Source organism: Schistocerca cancellata, chromosome 6 (assembly GCF_023864275.1).
Source record: "Schistocerca cancellata isolate TAMUIC-IGC-003103 chromosome 6, iqSchCanc2.1, whole genome shotgun sequence".
NCBI classification, from domain to species: Eukaryota; Metazoa; Arthropoda; class Insecta; order Orthoptera; family Acrididae; genus Schistocerca; species Schistocerca cancellata.
In genome coordinates, this window is record NC_064631.1 from 402,795,330 (window position 1) to 402,821,098 (window position 25,769).

Consider the following 25,769-nt stretch of genomic DNA (forward strand, 5'->3'; position numbering starts at 1 on the left):
TCTGATATGATTTCATAACTCCCCCAGCCTTCCCTACAGGTAGGAGATTCCAATGCATATAATGTGCTATTTGGATCTACACTGACTTGCACCAGGGGTTGAGTTGTTGAAAGCCTCATTGTGTCAGAAGAGTTATGCCTTCTTAACACTGGTGGTAGCACATGCTGTAACACTGCCATGGACTCATTCTCAACAATAGACCTAACTTTCTGTTCTCTTGCCATTTATAAATGCTACTCACTGGTCAATGGGTAATGAAACTGCCATGAGGTCATTATTGGCCATAGACATGGCTTTCTGTTCTCTTGCCCTTACAGATGGCGCTCTCTGGGAAATGGTCGATGACTTGCATTCAAGTGACCACTTTCCTATCTGCTTTCCACCTCTGAGACAGAGCTGTCTCCAAAAGGAAGCCACCATAGTGGAAGCTTAGCAGAGAAAACTGGAACAGCCAATTAGCTGCGTTTGAACATCCAGATACTATCCAGAACAGGGTGGATCACCTCACTGTGCTATTGACGCATCTGTCCCAAAGTCCTCAGGCTGTCTTCAGAGGCAACAGATCACGTGGTGGAACAGTGAGTGTCACTCATGGCCTTGCAGCAGTTCAAATGTGAACTATTGGCTATGAACCTTGCAGGCTTTTAGGTTGTGAGAGAAAAGGCACCAATGACAATAAAAGAGAGCAAGAAGAGGTCTTGGCATGTGTTTCTAGACTTGATAAATTGTCACACTAGCTGTTCAAAGGTTTGGGAAGCCATGAGGAGGATATCTGGCTAAGGTGGGACAGTGCCTATAATTACTCTACAGAGGCAGGGTTATCTCCAGTCTATGCCTGGGGACATCACTGTGCAAGCGATAGCAGAGTACTTCAGTTCAGTCACTGCCACTGAAAATGTGGATCCACTTTTCCACCATCATCGGGCATTAATCTGGATGGGTGGTTGGAATTTCCACTCCACCAACACCAAGGATTACAATTGCCCCTTTTCTGTGTGGGAACTTGAGTATGCATTGTTTTGGGTCGAGACAGCACCAGGTAAGGATTGAATCCTGTATAGCATGGTACAGTGCCTCAAACAGGATGCAAAGGAAATCCTCCTATCCTTTTTTAATTTGATTTGGTTATCTGGGGCTTTCCCAGTTCATGGAAGGAGGCAGTTCAAGTGGCCCTTCTGAAACCAGGGAAGGGCCACACATTGCCTAGTAGATACTGTAGCCTGGCCCTCACTAGCTGCGTGGGAAAGATGCTAGGAAGTGTGGTCAACGACTGTCTGAGTTTGGTCCTAGAATTGTCGAGCATACTGGGTAGTTCAACTCTCAACAACCTCACCCTGCTGAATGCAGAAATACAACGATTTTTCCTATGCAGATGGCAACTCATTGGTACCTTCTTTGATCTCAAAAGGGTCTATGACACTGCTTGGAAGCATCACATCCTGGACAGCTTGACAAATGGGACTTCCAAGGATGACTACCAGTATTGATGCTGTCTTTCCTTTCTAGTTGATTTTTTAATCAGGGTGGTCATGATCTTTTCAGGCAATTTGAGCAAGAGAATGGCATCCTCAGTTATCTGTTTTAAGTGTAACTCTGTTTGCTGTTGCCATAAATGGTATTACATCCATGGTTAAGTCTCATGTTCGATTTTCATTGTTTGTGGATGATATTTTCATATTTCAGTCCTCCTCCAACTTCTCAGTGACCACTCGTCAGCTGCAACTAACGAAGTGATGGTTGGAAGAGGTTGATAGCATATGTTTCAAATTTTCCTCAGACAAATGTGTTTGTGTTAATTTTAATAATTCTTGTCACCCTCTTTCCCTGCCTATTCTTAAAACAAGGGACAGTCTTCTGAATTTTAAAAGTTCCGTGAGTTAAAAATATTAAGGCCAAAGCCATAATAGCATTGAATATTTTAAAATGCCTCATCCACAGGTCATGGGGAACAGACAGCATGTGTCTGCTTCATTTTTAAAAGGCATTTGTGTGATACCGCCGTGACTTGGATGCATGGTTTGTGGCTCAGCTAAGTCATCTTATCTTAAGATTATTGATGCTGTTCTCCATGAGGGGATTCAGCTGTTAAAAAGAGTATACAGGACAAGTTCAATCCCCAGCCTTTGTCCTGAGGCAAATGAACCACCACTCGTTATCCGATGGCAAATCTTCATGGTGCATCATGTGTACAACATACTCTCCACCCTGTGACCCCTGGCACTCTGAAGCATTGCTCAGCATCCAATGGAATGACTATTGCAAAACAGGCCAAAAGCAATGAAGCCATTTGGGATTCATGTGTGGCAGGTCTTAATAGCTCTTAACGTGGACCGTATCTCTGTGCTTCATCGAAGTTGGAGTTGTTTGTCACCCTGGTCAATAAGGAGACCCAGAATTATTTTAGACTTACCAGTGTACAAAAAGAATTTTCCCCCAGCTATGTTTTCAGATTGCTGTTCTACATAATTTTATTTGAGCATTGAAACTTTGTGATTGTTTATGCTGACAGTTCTAAACAGGATAATTCGATTGGCTGCATTGTGTTATTTCCACAAAGTGTTCTCAATATTGACTTATCTTATATATTCACAATGTATAACGGTGAATTACACTGATTGACCAGAACATTATGACTACTGACCTACTGTCAATAACAAACATTTCCTGGTGGCAGCAGCCTCACCTGGTGAGGAATGACTGCTACTCGGACACATGCATGATGCACATAGTGTCAGTGGGCATGCTGTCCATGTGTAGAATGGGGAAAGCATGCACTCTATCAGAATTTGACAATGGGCAGATTGTGATGGCCCGGAGACTCGACACGAGCATTTCAGCAACTGCACAATTGGTCAGGTGTTCGAAGAAAACTGTGGTGAGTGACTTCAACACTTGGTGAAACCACGTCCAGACATCATGAGATAGGGTGACCTCCTGTCATTATAGATTTCAGACATTGTAGGCTGGACAGACTGGTAAAACAGGACAGGTGGAATTGTGGTGGAACTAACATCAGACTTCAATGTTAGGCAGAGTACAAGTGTGTCTGAACACACAGTGCACCAAACATTTCTAATGATGGACCTCTGCAGCCAATGACCCCTGCATGTGCCAATGTTAACACCATGACATTGGCAACTTCAACTGAGATGGGCACATGACCATCAGTATTGGACATTGACGCAGTGGCAGAGCGTTGTACGGTCTAATGAACCCTGATATCTTTTTCATGATGGAAAGGCGCTAATCCGTTGTCTTCCAGGGGAACAACTCCTTGACATCTGTACTGCGGGTTGGAGACGTGCTGGTGGCAGCTCCTTTATGCTCTTGGGAACATTCGTGTGGGCATACTTGGACCCAGTGGAACTCATGCAAGATATCTTGACGACCAAGGAATATTGTACACTGGTTGCAGACCATTTACACACCTTCATGACAATCATGTTTCCCGATGGCAATGGCATTTTTGACTAAGATAATGTGCCATCTCACCCCCCCCCCACTCCCTCACCCCCCTCCCACTCCCTCACCCCCCCCCCCCCCCGACTCGTGAGATCCAAGCCCAATTGAACAAATCTGGGATGTGATTGAACGTGATGTCAGAGCTCATCGCCCTCCTCCCTGAAATTTTGGGAATTAGGTGACTTGTGTGTGCAGATGCGGAGCCAACCCCTTCCAGCGATGTACCGAGGCCTTATTGGTTCCATGACATTATGTGCCAGAGGTGAACATAACAGCTATTAGGTAGGTGGTCTTAATGTTCTGGGATCATCAGGGCACTACAGCAAATATGATTTCTTCCTGCTATCAAATTCCTCATCTGCACCGACTTCCTAAGTGCCCTCTACATTAGCTTTCAAGTATCTTCAGCTAATTCACAACGCCCCCTTTTCCACTTACAGAGGTAGGACACGGAGGTGTCATTTTGCTGATACCAGAAGACGTGTGTGTTCAGGGTAATGAAGCAGAAGAAGATGCAGCTAAGAAAGCCTGCTTGGAAAATACGATTTCTAAAGTGTGAGGCAGAGGGCCATGCGTGTGTGGGAGCTGGAGTGGTTAGGTTTGAGGAACAACAAGCTGGGGCTAGTGAAACCAGCAACATAGCCATGGCATTCTTCCTTGTGGCTGCTGCAGTGGGAGTAAGTACTGTTAATGTGTCTCCAGAGTGCTTGTTGTGTACAGGTATCTGTACACCACATTTTAACAAATGTTTTTTATATCAAGCCTCAAGGGCTTCAGCCAATACCAGGTGACCTGCTGCCTATTTTAGGAGACAATGAATCAAATGTGGGCCATGATCTGAAATTCTGTGCGATGTCTAGTATTCTCAGTGATATCTTAGATACTGGGTGGGGCAAATAAAAATGGACCAGAGAACAGAGTTCCAGGATACAAAGAAACACAGCAGAGGAAAGAAAATACAGAAGTGACCTGACCATAGCAGATGTTGAAGGTGACCCACATTCATCTCGTGGCACTTTTGGGCCCATCAGCAAGTTGCTGAGGATGGGTTGAAGCTGCACTGTTGTAATTGCTGCAGTCTCATCTGAAAAGTTCTGCTGCAGTTGTTGAATGCTATGAGGATAGTTACTATACACATTAGATTTGAGGGCTCCCCACACAAAGTAATCACGCACTGAGAGATCAGGTGACCTGGGTGGCCAGCTAGGGTCATGAAAAGACTGACCTCTACTAACAACTCTGTCAGCCATGAAGATTGTGTAAATGTAATCCAAAGTTTGGCCGGCTGTATGGGCAATTGCTCCATCCTGTTAGAAGTAACCGTAGGTCTTTTCCTCCTCATCAGTGCTACCAAAAATGGTTTCAAAATGAATGTTGGCAGTATAATGTGCCAAAGTCAGTGACTGATGAAAGAAGATGGGACCAATAATGTAGTGTGCAGACACTGCACACCAAACCCCCAACCTCCTGATCGTCCAATGGTGTTTTGTGGAAGTTATGCCGTTTCCCTGCTGCCTAGAAGCTGTGATTCTGTGAGTTGAAATTGCCATTCAGGTGAAACCAGCCATTATCAGACATAAAGAACAGATCCATGTCCAACCATTTGTTGTTATCCCAGAGAATAGCCGCTTACAAAACTGGAGGCACTGGTTTTAATGCGTGATCAACAGACACTCGCTAGGGATGCACGTGCTCATCCAAGTGGAGTATTCATCCGCATCATCGACGTGATATGCCAGTCTCTTGCAACAGGCATTGGGATGATTTGGCAGGACTCTGAAGCATTTTCTGGTGAGCTGCAGCCACATTTTTCTTGCATGGACATATTTTGAAATGAAACTTCCTGGCAGATTAAACCTGTGTGCCGGGCCGAGACTCGAACTCGGGACCTTTGCCTTTCGCAGGCAAGTGCTCTACCGACTGAGCTACCCAAGCACGACTCACGCCCCGTCCTCACAGGTTTACTTCTGCCAGTGCTAGTTCTGCAGGTTCACAGGAGAGCTTCTGTAAAGTTTGGAAGGTAGGAGACGAGGTAGTCTGCCAGGAAGTTTCATATCAGCGCACACTCCGCTGCAGAGTGAAAATCTCATTCTGATATTTTGAAATGTTTTTTTTTACTTGTTCAAAACAGAAATTGTTTGATGCCATTTTTGGATGAAGTGTTGCATGGCACTCTTTGCAACAGGCACTTTGACACCATTAAACTTCTCAGCGAACAGCTGACCTCATCATTTCTATGACTTTGCTGTCATGTAACCTTCCACAATGAACAACTGCTGCTCCACTGTGAGTACCATTGTCCCCTTTTCACTGCTACCTCACACTGATACAGCCCACAGTACATTCTGAACCGGTGTGGATCATGTGGCAAGTGTACGCGTGGTGTGTACGTCTTGGGGTGTGGTTATATGCATACATTCATGTCCAATCGCATCCACTCATCTGAGCCACTTTTGTTTGCCCCACCCATTTTTTATTTTCCAAATGCTGAACCAAGGACAGTTCCCTGTTATACTATTTTAGATGTCGTGTAGTTACAGTCTTCGTATTCCTGCCTTCACATCACATACACTTTCTGCCTTCTTCTGAGCCATCAGCCACCCTTCCCCAACCCTCCCTCCTGGCACCCACCTCTTTTCTTCCCTCACCCTCTCCACAATACAGCCCCAGACTACTTTCTTAACTGCAGTCCCAGCATTGTGTATTCAGCCGTCACAGTGTAGCTGTAGAGGCATGGGAGCTAGAGAACTTTTCATTATTTATTTATTTATTTTGCATGTCAACAATGTAACACTTGTATTATTCAGTGATGTGTTACCTTCACTCCCAAATTATATATTCTGCCAGAACGTTCTGTACCATATTGACTTTATTTTGTTGGAGTTACATATTTATATATTTATTTACATTTTGTGTAAGACAGTGGGAAGTCCATGTGCAATTTACTCAAAAACTTTCAGATGTTTATGAGTGCATTTATGAGACACAAGCATAAAGCTGTGTGATAGGAAATACCTACTCTGTAGAAGAAAGGAGAGGGTCTTGTTCTGACTGATAGTTAATTCTTTTGCTATTACTTTTTTTTACAGTGTTACAGTCAAATGTTGTGAAAAAATACCTTCATTGGGCAGACTATTTAATTTGCATCTTATTTTTGTAATTGATGAAACTTTTAAGTTTTGTGAATTTATTTATGTATTTATTTATTTTTTTTTTGTTTTGAAACGTGTGTTATTTCAATTTTGAAAGCTACTAAAATACTATTATGCATATATTTTATGAAGTTCTTATTTTTTTTTAATTTGCAGGTCCCATTGCATCTATTTTTTGGCTTGATAAAGAACTGGGGAGTGACATTTTTCTAGATGGTAAGAACATTTATTTGCTTAAACATTTACCAAAATGCTGCAGACTTGTGTCATTTTACCTGTTGTAAATATGAGTCCTTTTATTACCATCATTTCAGGAATTGTTACAGTTATGGACAGCACTCATGGATTAGAGGTAAGGACAGCATGTTTCTGTTAACATACATCACTTCTGAAGCCTCTTTAATCTTGTAGTGCAGTAATATTTACTTGTGCGTGGAGCTGCCCAATTAAGTTTTGTCAGGTTGTCACTCTCTTGACGAAGCATCCTTTTGGCTATCTTCTTAATACATCCGTTATTTCAGGCCTTGAATCAAGTGGAACCTACTTTTGTGAGAAATTAATGTAGGGAATGCTGTTTGTTGTGGTTTAGTGGGAATGAATGAAGTTTTATTAATATGATGATTATTTTTTATTTTTATTTTATTATTATTATTATTATTTTATTTTATTTTTTTAAAAATTTTTAGCTGTGCACAGAAGCCATAATACGGTTTTGGAAATGCTTGGTTTTGATATACATGTTGGATATTGCCTTAGCTACATTTTATATCTCATTTATTATGAGAAGGAGAGTTGCTACTCACTGTATAGTGGAGATGCTGAGTTGCAGATAGCCACAACAAAAATATTTTCACACCAAAGCTTTCAGCCAGTGGCCTTTATCAATAGTAGACGCACATATGCACACACACATACTCTCACACAAATGCAACTCACACACACGACTGCAGTCTCAGGCAACAGAAACCACACTGCAGTGTGGTTTCAGTTGCTTGAGACTGCAGTTGGGTGCATACGTGTGTCTATTGTTGACAAAGGCCATTGGCTGAAAGCCTTAAGTGTGAAAACATTTTTGTTGTGCATATCTGCGACTCAGCATATCCACTCTATGGTGAGTAGCAATTTTCCTTCTCATAATACTGTTACATTCCATCCTTGATTTTCCATTGTTTATTATTTATACCTCATTTAGCTGGACAATTTTTGGGCTTGGCCCTTTGCAATACAGCTATATACACTCCTGGAAATGGAAAAAAGAACACATTGACTCTGGTGTGTCAGACCCAACATACTTGCTCCGGACACTGCGAGAGGGCTGTACAAGCAATGATCACACGCACGGCACAGCGGACACACCAGGAACCGCGGTGTTGGCCGTCGAATGGCGCTAGCTGCGCAGCATTTGTGCACCGCCGCCGTCAGTGTCAGCCAGTTTGCCGTGGCATACGGAGCTCCATCGCAGTCTTTAACACTGGTAGCATGCCGCGACAGCGTGGACGTGAACCGTATGTGCAGTTGACGGACTTTGAGCGAGGGCGTATAGTGGGCATGCGGGAGGCCGGGTGGACGTACCGCCGAATTGCTCAACACGTGGGGCGTGAGGTCTCCACAGTACATCGATGTTGTCGCCAGTGGTCGGCGGAAGGTGCACGTGCCCGTCGACCTGGGACCGGACCGCAGCGACGCACGGATGCACGCCAAGACCGTAGGATCCTACGCAGTGCCGTAGGGGACCGCACCGCCACCTCCCAGCAAATTAGGGACACTGTTGCTCTTGGGGTATCAGCGAGGACCATTCGCAACCGTCTCCATGAAGCTGGGCTACGGTCCCGCACACCGTTAGGCCGTCTTCCGCTCACGCCCCAACATCGTGCAGCCCGCCTCCAGTGGTGTCGCGACAGGCGTGAATGGAGGGACGAATGGAGACATGTCGTCTTCAGCGCTGAGAGTCGCTTCTGCCTTGGTGCCAATGATGGTCGTATGCATGTTTGGCACCGTGCAGGTGAGCGCCACAATCAGGACTGCATACGACCGAGGCACACAGGGCCAACACCCGGCATCATGGTGTGGGGAGCGATCTCCTACACTGGCCGTACACCACTGGTGATCGTCTAGGGGACACTGAATAGTGCACGGTACATCCAAACTGTCATCGAACTCATCGTTCTACCATTCCTAGACCGGCAAGGGAACTTGCTGTTCCAACAGGACAATGCACGTCCGCATGTATCCCGTGCCACCCAACGTGCTCTAGAAGGTGTAAGTCAACTACCCTGGCCAGCAAGATCTCCGGATCTGTCCCCCATTGAGCATGTTTGGGACTGGATGAAGCGTCGTCTCACGTGGTCTGCACGTCCAGCACGAACGCTGGTCCAACTGAGGCGCCAGGTGGAAATGGCATGGCAAGCCGTTCCACAGGACTACATCCAGCATCTCTACGATCGTCTCCATGGGAGAATAGCAGCCTGCATTGCTGCGAAAGGTGGATATACACTGTACTAGTGCCGACATTGTGCATGCTCTGTTGCCTGTGTCTATGTGCCTGTGGTTCTGTCAGTGTGATCATGTGATGTATCTGACCCCAGGAATGTGTCAATAAAGTTTCCCCTTCCTGGGACAATGAATTCACGGTGTTCTTATTTCAATTTCCAGGAGTGTAATTGGCACAAGTTTCACGTATTTATTATGAACCATCATCCATGGGCAAAGTCCGAAAGCTGTCCAGCTGAATAAGGAGTCAAATTATATGAACATATTATACAGGTTGGATAAGAATTATAGTACGAGGGCAGTTCAATAAGTAATGCAACACATTTTTTTCTGAAACAGGGGTTGTTTTATTCAGCATTGAAATAGACCAGGTTATTCCCCAATTTTTAGCTACACAACACTATTTTTCAACGTAATCTCCATTCAATGCTACGGCCTTACGCCACCTTGAAATGATGGCCTGTATGCCTGCACGGTACCATTCCACTGGTCGATGTCGGAGCCAACGTCGTACTGCATCAATAACTTCTTCATCATCCGCGTAGTGCCTCCCACGGATTGCGTCCTTCATTGGGCCAAACATATGGAAATCCGACGGTGCGAGATCGGGGTTGTAGGGTGCATGAGGAAGAACAGTCCACTGAAGTTTTGTGAGCTCCTCTCGGGTGCGAAGACTTGTGTGAGGTCTTGCATTGTCATGAAGAAGGAGAAGTTCGTTCAGATTTTTGTGAACAATTGTGACAGCACTACCAACAGAGATGTCAAGTTGAGCACTGAGTTGTTTGATGGTGATCCGTCGATCATCTCGAACGAGTGTGTTCGCACACTTCGCCATTGCAGGAGTCACAGCTGTGCACGGCCGGCCCGCACGCGGGAGATCAGACAGTCTTGCTTGACCTTGCAGCGATGATGACACACGCTTTGCCCAACGACTCACCGTGCTTTTGTCCACTGCCAGATCACCGTAGACATACTGCAAGCGCCTATGAATATCTGAGATGCCCTGGTTTTCCGCCAAAAGAAACTCGATCACTGCCCGTTGTTTGCAACGCACATCCGTTACAGACGCCATTTTAACAGCTCCGTACAGCGCTGCCACCTGTCGGAAGTCAATGAAACTATACGAGACGAAGCGGGAATGTTTGAAAATATTCCACAAGAAATTTCCGGTTTTTCAACCAAAATTGGCTGAGAAAAAAAATGTGTTCCATTACTTATTGAACTGCCCTCGTATTTCGTATAAGCTCCACTGACTACAAAGCAGTCCTGCATTTGTTCATAGTGATAGTTGTTAAGATGATAGTTGGTATGTTGATTTCCTCATTATTTTAACCTGTTGTCACACTGGGTCAAGATATGTTGAGGTAATAAATGTAGGTGAGACGGTATCTCACAGCATCCCAAACAATGACAATAAATACAGGTCTAGTGGTTGGTCTGGCAAGCAGACTTGATGGCAACTCAGAGAACACGGCGATTAAAGTAATCAGTATTTGCATCAGTTGAAGAGCTTTGTTGTTTCATGAATATTGACAGAATGTGCAAGATGAAGTCCTGAATATACCCTGCACAGGTCATTTTTCGTTCAACAAACATCAAAGGTGTACTTTCATGACCCAAGTGAGGTGGTGCAATAGTTAAGACAGGACTTATATTTGAATCAAGTGGACATCAGATACCGATCCAACAATTCAGGTACAGGTTTTCTGTGGTTTCCACGTTAGTCAAATTTGATGACTGCTGTGATGGTTCCTTGGAGAAGGAGAGAGCTGATTTGTGTTTATATTTGTTTCTCACACAAACTTCTTTTCTCTCTCTCATTATTTATGGGATGTTATAGCATAATCTTCCGTTCATTTTGTATGTTTACTTTACACTATGGCTCCTCTCAGTATGTTTCCTTGAGTAGGTCCTCTGTGTCTTTGCCCAATGCCCTCTGGTAAATGCTGCTCTCCTGGCCAGCACAACAGTTCCTAACGACCATTACTGGTAGCGATACAGACTCTGCTCTCATTACTAACCAAAACTTTGTGCAAGTTCATATATGTAATCATATCTTTGGCTACATTCAAAGCAAATTTCAAGGCTGATCAGCACCTTCACTCACAACCTGTTCTTCATAAAATGTTTCATTATGATTGTAGATTACATTTTGAGTGTAACACTGATTGTAATTTGTACTGTGCTGTCTGTGTGGTCAGCACTGGCTGGTTGTCTGATGGGGCAGTTTAGGAGGAAACCTGTATGCTGCTGCCAAGTGGGGCAGGGTAATGAGTATATACATTTTTCTTGGACCAATTCAAAGCTGGCACATACAACATGTTGGGCAATTCTTTGGAAGGATATCAAGTTTCTCAAAGATCAGTGATTGAAATTCAAATTATTGCAGTAATTGTGCTCATTGGCACAGCCAAGACATACCTGGCAGTGTCTCATCCCAGTAAGGCATCCTTGCATCACATCTTTAGTACTTTTCATTTATTATCTATCAGCACATGTATCTCTGCAGCAGTAAATGTGATAGCTGTGCATGTGAAAACATTTAAAGTAGGGGGAAATGATACGTTGTATAGAATTTAAAATAAAAAGAACAGAAACATTAATTATATGAATTTTTAACAGAAGGGTCTTATAAGTTTAACCCATGTATCAGATCTGTGGCATTGTAGCTCCCAAATGAAATGTCCTGTTTAATACAGTTTTTTAAGTGAAATCTGATTAAATCAGGATGGTTCTTGGCTATGTTCCATGAAAGTCAGATCATCTGTTTAAATTTCATCAGCTAAATGAAGTAAAAATGTTTTCTGCTGGTGCACTTGTTTGTACTAAGTTGCATGCACTAAGTTTGTACATAATTATGGAAAAATATGGTAAACAGGTAACACTATTCTTTAACAGTGTCAGGCTAATTTTGTATTTACTTAACAGTCCCCAATGCTAGGACACTTAAATTGAAATGGTATTACGCTACTGGCCATTAAAATTGCAACACCATGAAGATGACGTGCTTCAGACGCGAAATTTGACTGACAGGAAGAAGATGCTGTGATATGAAAATGATTAGCTTTTCAGAGCATTCACACAAAGTTGGCACCAGTGGCGACACCTACAACGTGCTGACATGAGGAAAGTTTCCAACCGATTTCTCATACACAAACAGCAGTTGACCGGTGTTGCCTGTTGAAACGTTGTTGTGATGCCTCGTGTGAGGAGGAGAAAACATACCATCACGTTTCTGACTTTGATAGAGGTCGGATTGTAGCCTATCGTGATTGCGGTTTATCGTATCGCGACATTGCTGCTCGCGTTGGTCGAGATCCAATGACTGTTAGCAGATTATGGAATCAGTGGGTTCAGGAGGGTAAAACGGAACACCGTGCTGGATCCCAACGGCCTCGTAGCACTAGCAGTCGAGTTGACAGCCATCTTATCCACATGGCTGTAACGGATCGTGCAGCCACATCTCAATCCCTGAGTCAGCAGATGGGGACAACAACCATCTGGAGACAGCCACCATCTGCACGAACAGTTCGACGACATTTGCAGGAGCATGGACTATCAGCTCGGAGACATGACTGCTGTTACACTTGATGCTGAATCACGGACAGGAGCGCCTGCGATGGTGTACTCAACGATGAACCTGGGTGCACGAATGGCAAAACGTCATTTTTTCAGATGAATCCAGGTTCTGTTTACAGCATCATGATGGCTGCATCCATGTTTGGCAACATCGCGGTGAACGCACATTGGAAGCATGCATTCTTCATCGCCATACTGGCGTATCACCCAGCTGGATGGTATGAGGTGCCATTGGTTACACGTTTCGGTCACCTCTTGTTCGCATTGATGGCACTTTGAACAGTGGACGTTACATTTCAGATGTGTTACGACCCATGGCTCTACCCTTCATTCGATCCCTGCAAAACCCTACATTTCAGCAGGATAATGCATGACCACATGTTGCAGGTCCTGTACGGACCTATCTAGATACAGAAAATGTTCGACTGCTGCCCTGGCCAGCACATTCTCCATATCTCTCACAAATTGGTAACGTCTGGTCAATGGTGGGCGAGCAACTGGCTCGTAACAATATGCCAGTCACTACTCTTGCTGAATTGTGGTATCATGCTGAAGCTGCATAGGCAGCTGTACCTGTACACGCCATCCAAACTCTGTTTGACTCAGTGCCCAGGTGTATCAAGACCGTTATTATGGCCAGAGGTGGTTGTTCTGGGTACTGATTTCTCAGGATCTATGCAACCAAATTGCGTGAAAATGTAATGACATGTCAGTTCTACTATAATATATTTGTCCAATGAATACCCGTTTATCATCTGCATTTGTTCTTGGTGTAGCAATTTTAATGGCCAGTAGTGCACTTCTATTAAATTTAAAGGGGCAGTACATATTATTTGCACCTGTTTTGTGATATTTTTTTGTGTCAGAATCTCAAACATGCATTGCATTCCATTACTCTTTATACATTTAATGACTCACTTAAAGAATTATCTTTATTTTGATGAAACTTGATGTTTGGCTGCATCATTCTCCAAATGGCTGTTTCGACTTTCTTACACTCTGAGAATGTAATGTTTAAATTGAAAGATATTCAGTATCACATTTTGATGTCCTATTTTTAATGGAAATACAAGAAGAGTCTGTTTTCCACAATAACTTGAATCTTTGCTAGTCTGTGATATCAATCTGAAAATGGTTTCATTATATTTTTACCTACAATTTAAATGGTTTCATTACAGTTGTACCTACAATTTATTTCTATTGTAGTGACTAAGATCGTGTACATGAGAGGACCAATAATGGAAGCTATATTTATTTACAAATATGGAAACAGAATAAATTTGTAGATCTGTCTCTTGTGTCAGTACTACCTGTAGGTTGAAGCACCCAAGGTCCCGGTGGGTTCACATATACTGTAATAACTTTCATAGATATGGATTAGCAGATTGTGACCATCCACATCAACTATGAAACCTCTCTTCCAGTTAAAAAATTGAGTTTGTTTTGCTTTCTGTTAACAAGGGATTTGAGGAAAAAGTTACATCTTTTTTGTTATATTTTGATTTGGTATCAAGTTGTTGTCCACTTACAACAGGAAGTGCTGCAGGTTGTTTGTTTTTATTTATTTATTTTGAGGAAAGTGTTTTGCTAGTTCTTGGCCAGAAACTGTTCATATGTTTTTCAAGTGCTCTTGTTCTATTCTATAGGTTTGTCAATTTCTAGTTATGGATATGGATCGTCATTTCAATGTTAAACTACATTTCATTGTCCCAGGTGTGTCTGAGGTAGGTTTGTGGTTATGAGATGGATTGTTTTCTAACTTATAATTTGGAGATTGTCAGTAGCGATGTCACACTTCATGTCACTATCCTAAGACTGGCATGTCGGTATCTGGGTTAGTCAGATCATATGTTGTGCAGTGCATTTCACTTCACTGGATTTTTCCTCTTTTCCCCTTATCGGTTATTTCATTGTTGTTCAGGAATGTCTTTTGGGCTGAGAAAGTTACAAAATTGGGAGTTTAAGGGTACTTGAAGTGGATAATGTTGAATTCATGAAGTGGCTTGCAGATTAAGTCTTTCATTAAACCGTCATTAAACCCTCCTTTGTATGGTCCCTTAGTGGTGTAAAAAAATTAAGCTTGTAAGTCAATGCAGTCAAAAGAAGCAGCCATTTATGTTACATATGTTGATAGTTGCAAATTCATACATCAAAACCTATACTGTACCTCCTGTTGACCAAAAGTCTTGAAATTTGGCAGGAAGCAAGCTCTATTCGGTCCATGTTTTCCTGTTATGGGTGTGATTTTTTCCAAGTATTTGGTGTGTGTCAGTGGATTCACATGTGGTGTTATTTGATATGGTGTGGTGAAGTTTACCTGGGAGTCTTAGGTTTCAATGGTCAGAAGCTACTTTGCTTTCATATTGGGCTTTTGATGGTGCCTATAGGCAGGTGCCATGCTATAGCAGGGCCTTACAAATGTTCTGTATGTGTGTAGTACTGATTTTGGGTTTGCACTGCCAAATCTCAAGTGAGTCATATTTACTAGGTTTGTTCTTTGCTTTGCCTTGCTGATGATCACATCTTTGTGATGTTTCCAGGACAAGGTGTGGTCGAGAACTAGTCCTAGATATTTCATACTTTGTAGTGGCTCCACACTTTCCTGTTACAGTGTTACAGAAGGTTGTTTATTTTGAGCCTTGTGCTCATGTAACATTTCAGTGGCTAACATCAGCAGTTGTCTTTTTGCAGGATTTGGTTTAATACACCACTTCTTCATCTGTTGCTCCAAGCTGGGAACGTACATCACTGCTAAGTTTCTTGCATCTTCTACCTATGGTGCCATGAATCAGTAGGCAGTGTTATCTCTGTAAAGGGTAAAAAATTCATTCCACCTGCTGAGGCATGGGGTGTCTGCTTTGTATTGTGAACTGATTTTGATTCAGCTTAAGATTTTTATATTCTGTGACCTATAAATAATTATAATACATTACCCTGAAATTTTCCTTGTGCTGAAATATAGATGATTGAGGCAGTCTGTAGATAATCTGTCAGTTTCCCCTTAACAAAGTTTGAAACAGTATTGGAGACTATTAACCTGACAAAAATAAGTGATTGGTTGTAGGACACATCCTGAGGCATCAAGGGATTTGTGAGGTATAAGGGTACGATACATACAGGGAGTTCAGCGGCTGTTTCACATTCCATGCTATCTGGATCCATCCTTCCAGCTCCAGCTTTTCTAAACTACATAGATGGGAGTAATCCTTCCAATACATCCTTCACTCATGTAATCATCCACGTCATGTTGGTTGCATACCCAGACTGTGCTCCTCCCACCCGTACCTCATGCACTCCTGTCCTGCACACCTGCTGCCTTCCTCCAAACTGCCAGCTACCAGCCTCCAATTCCTCCTCCTGCTTCCTGCCTCTTTCCCTCTTTATTCGCCCCACCTGGTACAACTCCCACCTCATTCCATAACTGCAACCCGGCATTGTGTTTCCATACAGCTCCATGTGTGTGTGTGTTTTTCAAATTTCAAGACCATATTTACTTCACCCATTTATACGATAAAGTCTGTCTGTTGGTAGATACATTGTTGCTATAGGATTTGATGTAACATACATCTGACAATGAAATACATGTTGCCATTTTTGTACCTCGTTACATCTTTCCCTGAGGTCACTTACAACATAAATTTTCTGTCTCATTATACCTCCTAGAGGCCACTAACGTCAGGAGAATGAGTTTTTGTTGTGTTGACCTCAACCAAGGAACACATTGTAGAAATTGTGCAGAGAGCTGGAAGAAAATGTTTTTATATTTGCCACATCATGCTTTATGTTTGTACCTAAAGCCTGTAGATCTAAAAAGAACAACATGAAGAAGAAGAAACCTCTAAATTCCTCTTATTGAATGCAGGTGTCATTTAGATGAATTCACAACTTCTCTTGCACTCACTTACTGTAACCATCATTTTCCTTAAAGCACTAAAATTCTGTAATATTGAGCAAGTGGTGCACAGACTTCTGTCATAAAAATGGAAAATAAGCTCAGATTAAACATTTCCAATTGTAATGGAAATAACTGACTGCTAGGTAAACATAGTTTCCAAGTCACTCTTAACTATTCTTACTTATTTTAACTGCAGATCTTTAAACTAGATTATCTTTCAAGGCAAATGGTTTCCTTAACTGAAGTAGAATAAATTATAAAAAGAAAATAATTTCTTTGTTATGTCAAATACTCAAATTTCTCAACAATGATTTCAAACACCATAAGTGTATCCCGGCCTACTGATAACTTTTTGTTTCTACCTTCTAGGTACCAGGTGGGAGCTTTATTGCAAATTTTGTTATGTACAATAACTAAAATGTCACAATACTTTTCTTAAAATAGGGCCCACAGCCACTGTAAATATTCTAAATTATAAAATTCTGCTTCACTCTCTGTCATTGGTAGGATTAAAATATCCTTTTATTTTGTACGCATTACGAAGAAATTTTGGCAGTGTATTAATTTTCGTGTGATTGTGTAGTATAACATGTCAAAAGATTATTTCTGATAGGTGTAGAAACACCAATACGAGAAATGGTAAAGCTGCTAGAGATTATACACAAAACATTCGGGAGCATGATTATTTCTGGTATTGAGCTCCTGCATGTAAGAAAGATTGTGATGTTCAGCACCTGTGCACCTGTAGTGCTTGTGTAACATACAATAGAAAGGCTCACCTTTACAAACTGTGCTGCAGTGTCCACATTACTCCAGTTTTGCCGTTGTGTGACTTGATGAGTACTTCAACTGTAACACGAGTCTGTTCATTTGATGTTATGTGTTGTACTAATACAATCACTTAGAAGTAGATACATATCCAAAACAATGCAGCAGTCAATGTAAAATAAATTGGTATTTTAATCCAGCCGAGGATAACCCACGTGCCAGAAAGTTTTCGTTCATAAAATGACACATGTGCTTTTTTCACAAATGAGACAGTGCTTATATTCTCTGTTTTCAGTTATCTATTTTTGCTTGACAGATCTCCTGTGTACTACCACTTGCTTCATGCTGCCTTGATGTCCATTGTGTTTCCTTCAGACAAAAACCTCTCGTCTATGACTTTGTTGCTGTAATACATTAACACCTTCATCTCATCACGTCTAATCTCATTCGCTTGCTCAGTGGGTAGTTTCCTGCCTCTAGTGGGCTGCATCTTCATTTTGCCAGTACAGTCTTGTCATTACTCATTACCATAATTAATTTAAATTGTGCCCCTCTTTCATTGGCTATACAATAATCTAATCATTTTCATCACTGTGCATCGTTGCTTTTGCTTGACAGACTATGTACTATGTATCACTGACTTATTTTATTCTCATCCTTTAGTTATATGTTTCTGTCCTACCAAAGAGAAAACAGCAGTTCTGGAAGCTAGATAATCAGATAGTGTTTCTGGTTCATATCAGGTTTGGTCTTGATTGTGAAGTATTTTATTTCTTGCAAATCTTTTACTTCGGGTATTCAGCTTTGTGCATGATATCACAGTTGCTGTACTCAAATCTTATTTGAAACCTACGGGGACTGTTCTCCTCTTGAACAAAATCATTTTCTTGCATGAGGGCAGTTCGTTTTTGTTAGTAGTTACTTAGATTTTCGACCTTTGGTATTATCAAGCAGCACAAAAACAAAAACAACAACAATGTATGTTTCCATTTGTCACCATGTCATAATTAGTAGCATAGCAGAATGGAATAGATCAATATATGACAGTCACTCATATTATCATGAAATGGTGGACTCCATTAGTAAAGTAAATAACTGATCAGCTGCTGGAAGTTTATTTATTCCACATTGACCAATACAATGTTTAGATACTGCTATGAGTATCTTATTGGGAAGTACATGATGTTACCTAAAAAATTACGACAATACGGTGTTCACCCAAACTACCATATGGTGTGCCACATGTTGCGAGTTGATGTCGTAACGAAATGCTTGAACTATATTACCTCTATCTTTTTATCAACATCTACATATATATGGATACTCTGCAAATCACAGTTAAGTACCTGACAGAGAGGATTCATTGAACTACCTTCACAATAATGCTCCATTATCTACTCTTTCTCTATTATCCACTCTCAAACAGTACACGGCAAAAACAAACACATATATCTTTTTGTTTGAGCTCTGATTTCCTTTATTTTATTATGATTATCATTTCTCCATATGTAGGTCAGCGTCAACAAAATATTTTCACATTTGAAGGAGAAAGTTACTGACTGAAATATCATCATAAGATCTCACTGCAACAAGATATTCCTTTGTTTTAATTATGTCCACCCTAAATCCTGTATCATGTTCATGACTCTCTCCCCTTCTTTGAACTTTCTCGATGTAGTCCATTACTATTATCTGGTAAGGATCCCACACCACACAACAGTACTCCAGAAGAGGATGGACAAGTGTATTGTAGGCAGTATCTTTAATAGTTCTGTAACATTTTCTAAGTGTTCTGCCAATAAAACACGGTCTTTGGTTTGCCTTATCGATAACATTTCCTATGTGTTCTTTCCAATTTCAATTGTTTGTAATTGTAATTCCTAGGTATTTAGTTGAATTTACAGCCTTTAGATTAGACTGATTCATCATGTACTCGAAGTTTAATGGATTCCTTTTAGCACTCATGTGGATGACCTCACACTTTTCATTATTTAGTGTTCATTACCAGTTTTCACACCACTAGAATCACTTTTCTAAATCATTTTGCAATTTGTTTTGATCTTCTGATGAGTTTACTAGACCATACATAACACCATTATCTGCAAACAACCTAAGACGGCTACTCAGATTGTCTCCTAAATCGATTGTATAGATAAGGAACAGCAGAGGGTCTATAACACTACCTTGGGGAATGCCAGACATCACTTCTGTGTTACTTGAAGACTTTCTATCGGTTACTACAGTCACCTCTTGGACAGGAAACCACAAATTCAATCACAAAACTGAGACGATGTTCCATAGGCAAAGAATTTCACTACAAGTTGCTTGTGTGGTACAGTGTCAAAAGCCTTTTGGAAATCTAGAAATACAGAATTGATTTGAAATCCCTTGTCAGTAGCACTCAACAGTTTGTGTGTGTAAAGAGCTAGTTGTGTTTCACAAGAATGATGTTTTCTGAATTTGTGTTGAATGTGTGTCTATAGAGCGTTCTCTTTGAGGTAATTCATAATGTTTGAACACAATATATGTTCCAAAATCCTGCTGAATATCAATGTTAATGATATGGGCCTGTAATTTAGTGGATTACTCCTACTATATTGGTGTGATCTGTTTAGCTTTCCAGTCTCTGGGTACCACCTTATGGCACAAGTTGAGGAATCTGGAGCCTACATGGTCACAGAACCATTTGAGGCTCTGATTCAGAACCTCCACTCGACACTGTACCAAAGGTCTGCAACTGGTCCTGGCAGTCTTTACCACTTCTGTTAGCCTCTTGAAACCAGAGGGAGAATCTCTTCTCATCCAAAGTGATGCACATCATTGGTGCCGACATGAGCCACCACCTGCAGTTGGCTGCACCATGTGCTCTTCATGCCATCTGGAAGGACCCTTTTCACGTCCGGAATGACCCCCACCTGGTATGCACATGGAGTGCACATTGGCTTTTTTCCCCTCCGTGGCAACCATGTCCCTATGGAGCCCCATAACGTGGCTAACACTGGATCTCCCCACTACCAATAATGCCACCCTTTTTGACTGCCCGTATCTTGCAGGCTGAGAGATTCCCTCTGAAATAGGACAAGTGCCCACATCTGGCTGACATAGTGTTGTAACATACAAATAATAATCTCTTTTCCACCAGTAGAAGACAATGTAATAGTAATGCTAATTTCAGTACCTGTATTTAGAGCAGACAACTGCAACATATATGCGAGTTTGCCCTTTGTAACAGCTCACACATCATTTTACATTAAACTAGGTCAGCATATAGATTATTCTCCTCTCTTTATAACCTACCAGTGAGCTGAACGGCAAACACAGTTCTTGACTGATAGATATAATCATCTGAAACACATCTATTACTTTATTACTAGCAGTTTTATACTTTTTTAAAAATTAATACACATGTCAGATGACACAACTATGGCAATTACATTGTCATTTTTAGGGTTCCATCCCTCAGTTAATGAAAACAGTACCCTCATAGTACCGAGCGAGGTGGCGCAGTGGTTAGCACACTGGACTCGCATTCGGGAGGACGACGGTTCAATCCCGCGTCCGGCCATCCTGATTTAGGTTTTCCGTGATTTCCCTAAATCGCTCCAGGCAAATGCTGGGATGGTTCCTCTGAAAGGGCACGGCTGACTTCCTTCCCTAATCCGATGAGACCGATGACCTCGCTGTTTGGTCTCTTTCCCCAAAACCAACCAACCAACCAACCCTCATAGTATCACTTTGTTGTCTGTCTGTCTGTCAGGACCTTTTTTCCCTCTGGAACAATTTGAAGTATCAAGCTGAAATATATGTCAAATACGAAGTTGTGTGATCCCTTAGTGGTGTAAAAAATTTAAACCTCTAAGTTAATGCAATAAAAATAATGGCAGTTTATGTCACCTATTTTGATACTCACAAACTCACTCATTGAAGCCTATAGTTGAGCTATCTATGTACATAATTAAGTTTGTATGGGACCCTCAGAGCGTGACTCCTACTTGCACTTGTCCGATTTTTGGTAAATTGAATAGATTTAAAGCTGTCATGTCTATAGCTGACTGAGCATTATATGATGTGCAAACATTGTGCCTTTTTGGTGACACTACTTACCTGGAAAGTCAAGACTCTGATATTAGTTCAGCTGTTGTTTTTGTTACTTTAGGATTTTACACAGTCAATGCTTAGATCCTCAGACTTTTGACTGTAAGTTTATTTAGTGAAACACAGCTCACATGTGTAGATATATGTTGCAAATTTAATAAAGTAATTTATTTTTTCACATAACTGGTTTAGGTATTAAAGTATTTACACATGTGTTGTTTCATCCCTTAACAAACCTGGGTGAGAGTTTTCACCTGCAATTGCTTAGATTTTTGCACTGTTCATTAATGCCTTTCAGACGATTGTTTTCTTCTTCTTTATTGTTGTACAACAGTATAGACTGAATGTGAACTGTAGTAATATTTACAAAGTCAAGAAGTATAGCTGAAGATTGAAGCGTACATTGGTGAGCTATGAATAGCCAGAATGTACAAACTGGCTTTAATGAAATACTAAAAACATGCATCCAATATGGACTGAGAAATAACCTTTGAAAGAGTCGTGAGTAATATATTGGGTACATTTACAAACACTTAGCTGAAGATGTAACTTCACCACTTATTTATTAGTCCTGCACAGAAATTTCATCCTGCAGTGAAATGAACCTTTCTTGCAATTTAAAACTGTATGCCAGACAGAAATTGAACCTTTGGCTTAATCCTGATCCACCATAAAATTATAAGCAATTATAAATGTTTGTTTAAGAAAGACCAACTGAAACACCACTGAACACACATTTGGAAGGCACAGGGTGAAATAAATGACCTTTATGATATGGTGTTTATGTCTGCATCCAACATTCTCCTTATTTTCCAGCTCACTATTCTGTTAAAGTAAAACAGGGTGGTGGATAAGTGCATGCCATTGATAGTGAATACTACCTGTGTCACAATTGTGTTATAAAGAAAGTAATTGTATTGTTTGTGCATAATTTATTAAACACACATATTGTGCATCACAGTTTTAACAGCCAGTGGAATAATTCTCATAGTGTAGTCAACACAAAATAAGAACACTGAGACAGTCAGTTGACATTTCATTGCATGAAAACATTTGAGCACATTCTTGTATTTACATACTGCTTGAACACAAGCATAAACATTTCTGAATACAGATGATGCTACATCAGTATGACCAAGCACTTTGCAACTGCATTTTTTCAACTTCACAAACATTTTCTCATCCTGATTTCGATATCATGTAATGGATTGAGGCAAGTAGCATCAGCGAACTATCAGATCACTATCACCGTCTTTTTACATGAATAGCACAAGTCTTAAGGGCATTTCTAATATACATAGTAAGACTTGTTTGCCATGTAATATTAAGATAATGCATCTGATAACCTTTACCACCGAGCAATGCATTTCAGATTATACCTGAAACAATAAAAGATGAATTGCACCTAATCAATAGCAAGCTGTTTAAATGAACCTTCCATACCAAAAAGTTCATTCGCTAGTCGTGTCTTCCCTGGTCGTCTTGATTCATCTGCCCTCTTCTTTTCTTCTTCAAGAATCCAGTCACGATAACTTTCAAGTTTTTTCTGCCAGGCCACTTTTTACAAACAGAAATGAAAACAACTTGTTAAAATTCATTAAATATGTGTTCCACCAGCAGATAGCACATGAAATGAAGAGTAAAATGAAACTGTATGTAATAATATTTCACTGTGTGGAATAGGCTGTAGTAAAGTTATTTCCCAGCTTTCTGATAAGTAGCCACAAACATATTGATCAATGATGTTTTAAATATTGTGATTTATCTGCATTTCACTATGGTAATATTTCTGGTATACATTTGTTAATTATTATTGATATATTCCAGTTTTCACTAAGTTCCCTTCCTCTGTAAAGACATACAATGTATTCTAAGTCTTAATGATTGAATATAAAAATGTAATGATTGACAACTCACAGTTAAGTTCACTCCTACTGCCTGCTGATCCTCCATATTCTTCCGGAAGAATGTCTGTAGAGAAAAATTTTGCCAGACCTTCGCTCCCTCCAGTGTGGACATAGACCTGAAAATGTGATAATGTTAACTGTCAAAGCAATGATGCCAATATCAACATACATGAATACGTATAACACTGGTTGCTTATTTGTGTGACACATCATGACAGATTAAAACTGTGTGCTGGACAGAGACTCGAACTAAGGAATTTTGCTTTTGCGAGCAAGTGCTCTACTGGCATAAGTAAAGCTGTAAGGACAGGTCATGAGTTGTACTTGGGTTGCTCAGTCATTAGAACATCTGCCTGTGAAAAGTTAAGGTCCTGAATTCGAGTCTCAGTCGAGCACAAAGGAAGAGCCAGGAAGTTTCATATCAGCACACACTCTGCTGCAGAGTGGAAACTTGATCCTACTCACTCATGTATGTGCTCATTATCATGTACTGATATTAGATAAAAATATTATGAAACCAAGTAACAGACTACAAGTATTTCAAGTCTCATACATACCCTTTTTGCAAGTTTCTCTTTCATATAAGGCTTGAAAATTGCAAGTATTTTGTCTGCAAATGAAGGCGCATAGAGAAGATGAATTTGCTTAATACGGGTGGGAAGGGCATTCTGGAACAGAGACAAAAAGTAAATCTGTTTGATCTGTTAACCATAGAACAAAAAATGGTTCAAATGGCTCTGAGCACTATGGGACTCAACATCTGTGGTCATCAGTCCCCTAGAACTTAGAACTACTTAAACCTAACTAACCTAAGGACATCACACACATTCATGCCCGAGGCAGGATTCGAACCTGCAACCGTAGCAGTCGCGCGGTTCCGGACTGAGCGCCTAGAACCGCTAGACCACCGCAGCCGGCTAACCATAGAACATAATACCAACATTTCCCTTGAAGTAATTAGTATAAATAAATATATTTTGGTATCCATTTATAACTATAGGCTAACATTTATGAATTATGTTACTCTTTGTTGTTATGTTAATTGTTATTTGGGACTGTTGCTTCAAAATAATGACTGTCAGATTATTCTCCTACAGTTTCCGTGTTGTTTTTGCTTAATTTTGCCGTAAAGCAGTTTTTTAAAATTTAGCTGTTGTGTGATCTTCAGTGATTTGATGTCATTGTCAGGGATATGACACTGTTGTCGTAGATAAAATAGTAAACTGTCCACAAAAGAAAAGTTAAAATAGCAACTAAGAGTGAAATATTTTCTGTTATAAGCTATAAAATTGCCATAAGATGGATGTATGCTTTCTCTGAAATTATCTACACTGAAGTGCCAAAAAAATTGGTATAGGCATGCATATTAAAATACAGAGATATGTAAATAGACAGAATACGTCACTGCAGTTGGTAATGCCTATATGAGAAACAAGTGTCTGGTGCAGTTGTTAGATCAGTTACTGCTGCTACAATGGCAGGTTATCAAGATTTACGTGAGTTTGTATGTGGTGTTATAGTCGGTGCACAAGCGATAGCACACAGCATCTCTGAGGTAGCGATGAAGTGGGGATTTTCCCATACAACCATTTCACGAGTGTACTGCGAATTCCAGGAATCCTGTGAAACATCAAATCTCTGACATTGCTGCGGCCAGTAAAAGATCTTGCAAGAATGGGACCAACGACGACTGAAGAGAATCGTTCGACATGACAGAAGTGCAAATCTTCCGCAAATTGCTGCAGATTTAAGTGCTGGGTCGTCAACAAGTGTCACTGTGTGAACCATTAATGAAACATCAGCAACATGGGCTTTCTGAGTCAAAGGTCCACTTATGTACCCTTCATGACTGCACAACCCACAGCTTTATGCCTCACCTGGGCCCGTCAAAGCTGACATTGGATTTTTGATGACTGGAAACATGTTGCCTGGTCAGACGAGTCTCATTTCAAATTGTATCAAGCAGATGGACATGTACAGGTATGGAGACAACCTCATGAATCCATGGACCCTGCATGTCAGCAGGGGTCTGTTCAAGCTGGTGGAGGCTCTTGAGTGATATGGGACCCCTGATATGTCTAGATACAACTCTGACAGGTGACATGTACATGAGCATCCTGTCTGATCACCTGCAAACATTCATGTCCATTGTGGATTCCAACGGACTTGGGCAATTCCAGCAGGACAATGTGACACCCCAAATGTCCAGAATTGCTACAGAGGGGCTCCAGGAACACTCTTCTGAGTTTAAACACTTCCACTGGCTACCAAACTCCTTAGACATGAACATTATTGAGCATATCTGGGATGTCTTGCAACATGCTGTTCAGAAGAGATCTCCACTTGCTCATGCTCTTACAGATTTATGAACAGCTCTGTAGCTTTCATGGTATCAGTTCCCTCCAGCAGTACTTAAGACAT

At 41.0% G+C, this 25,769-nt stretch overlaps 1 protein-coding gene across 1 annotated transcript in view; it reads left to right on the top strand.

Moving 5' to 3' along the window:
* LOC126191214 (COBW domain-containing protein 1-like) overlaps window positions 1-25,769 on the top strand; it is a 524,606-nt gene that overhangs the window by 64,147 nt on the left and 434,690 nt on the right. Inside the window, exons 4-5 of the mRNA XM_049932014.1 lie at window positions 6,771-6,830; window positions 6,929-6,966. Of these exons, the coding sequence (XP_049787971.1) occupies window positions 6,771-6,830; window positions 6,929-6,966 (98 nt within the window). The remainder of the gene's footprint in view (window positions 1-6,770; window positions 6,831-6,928; window positions 6,967-25,769) is intronic.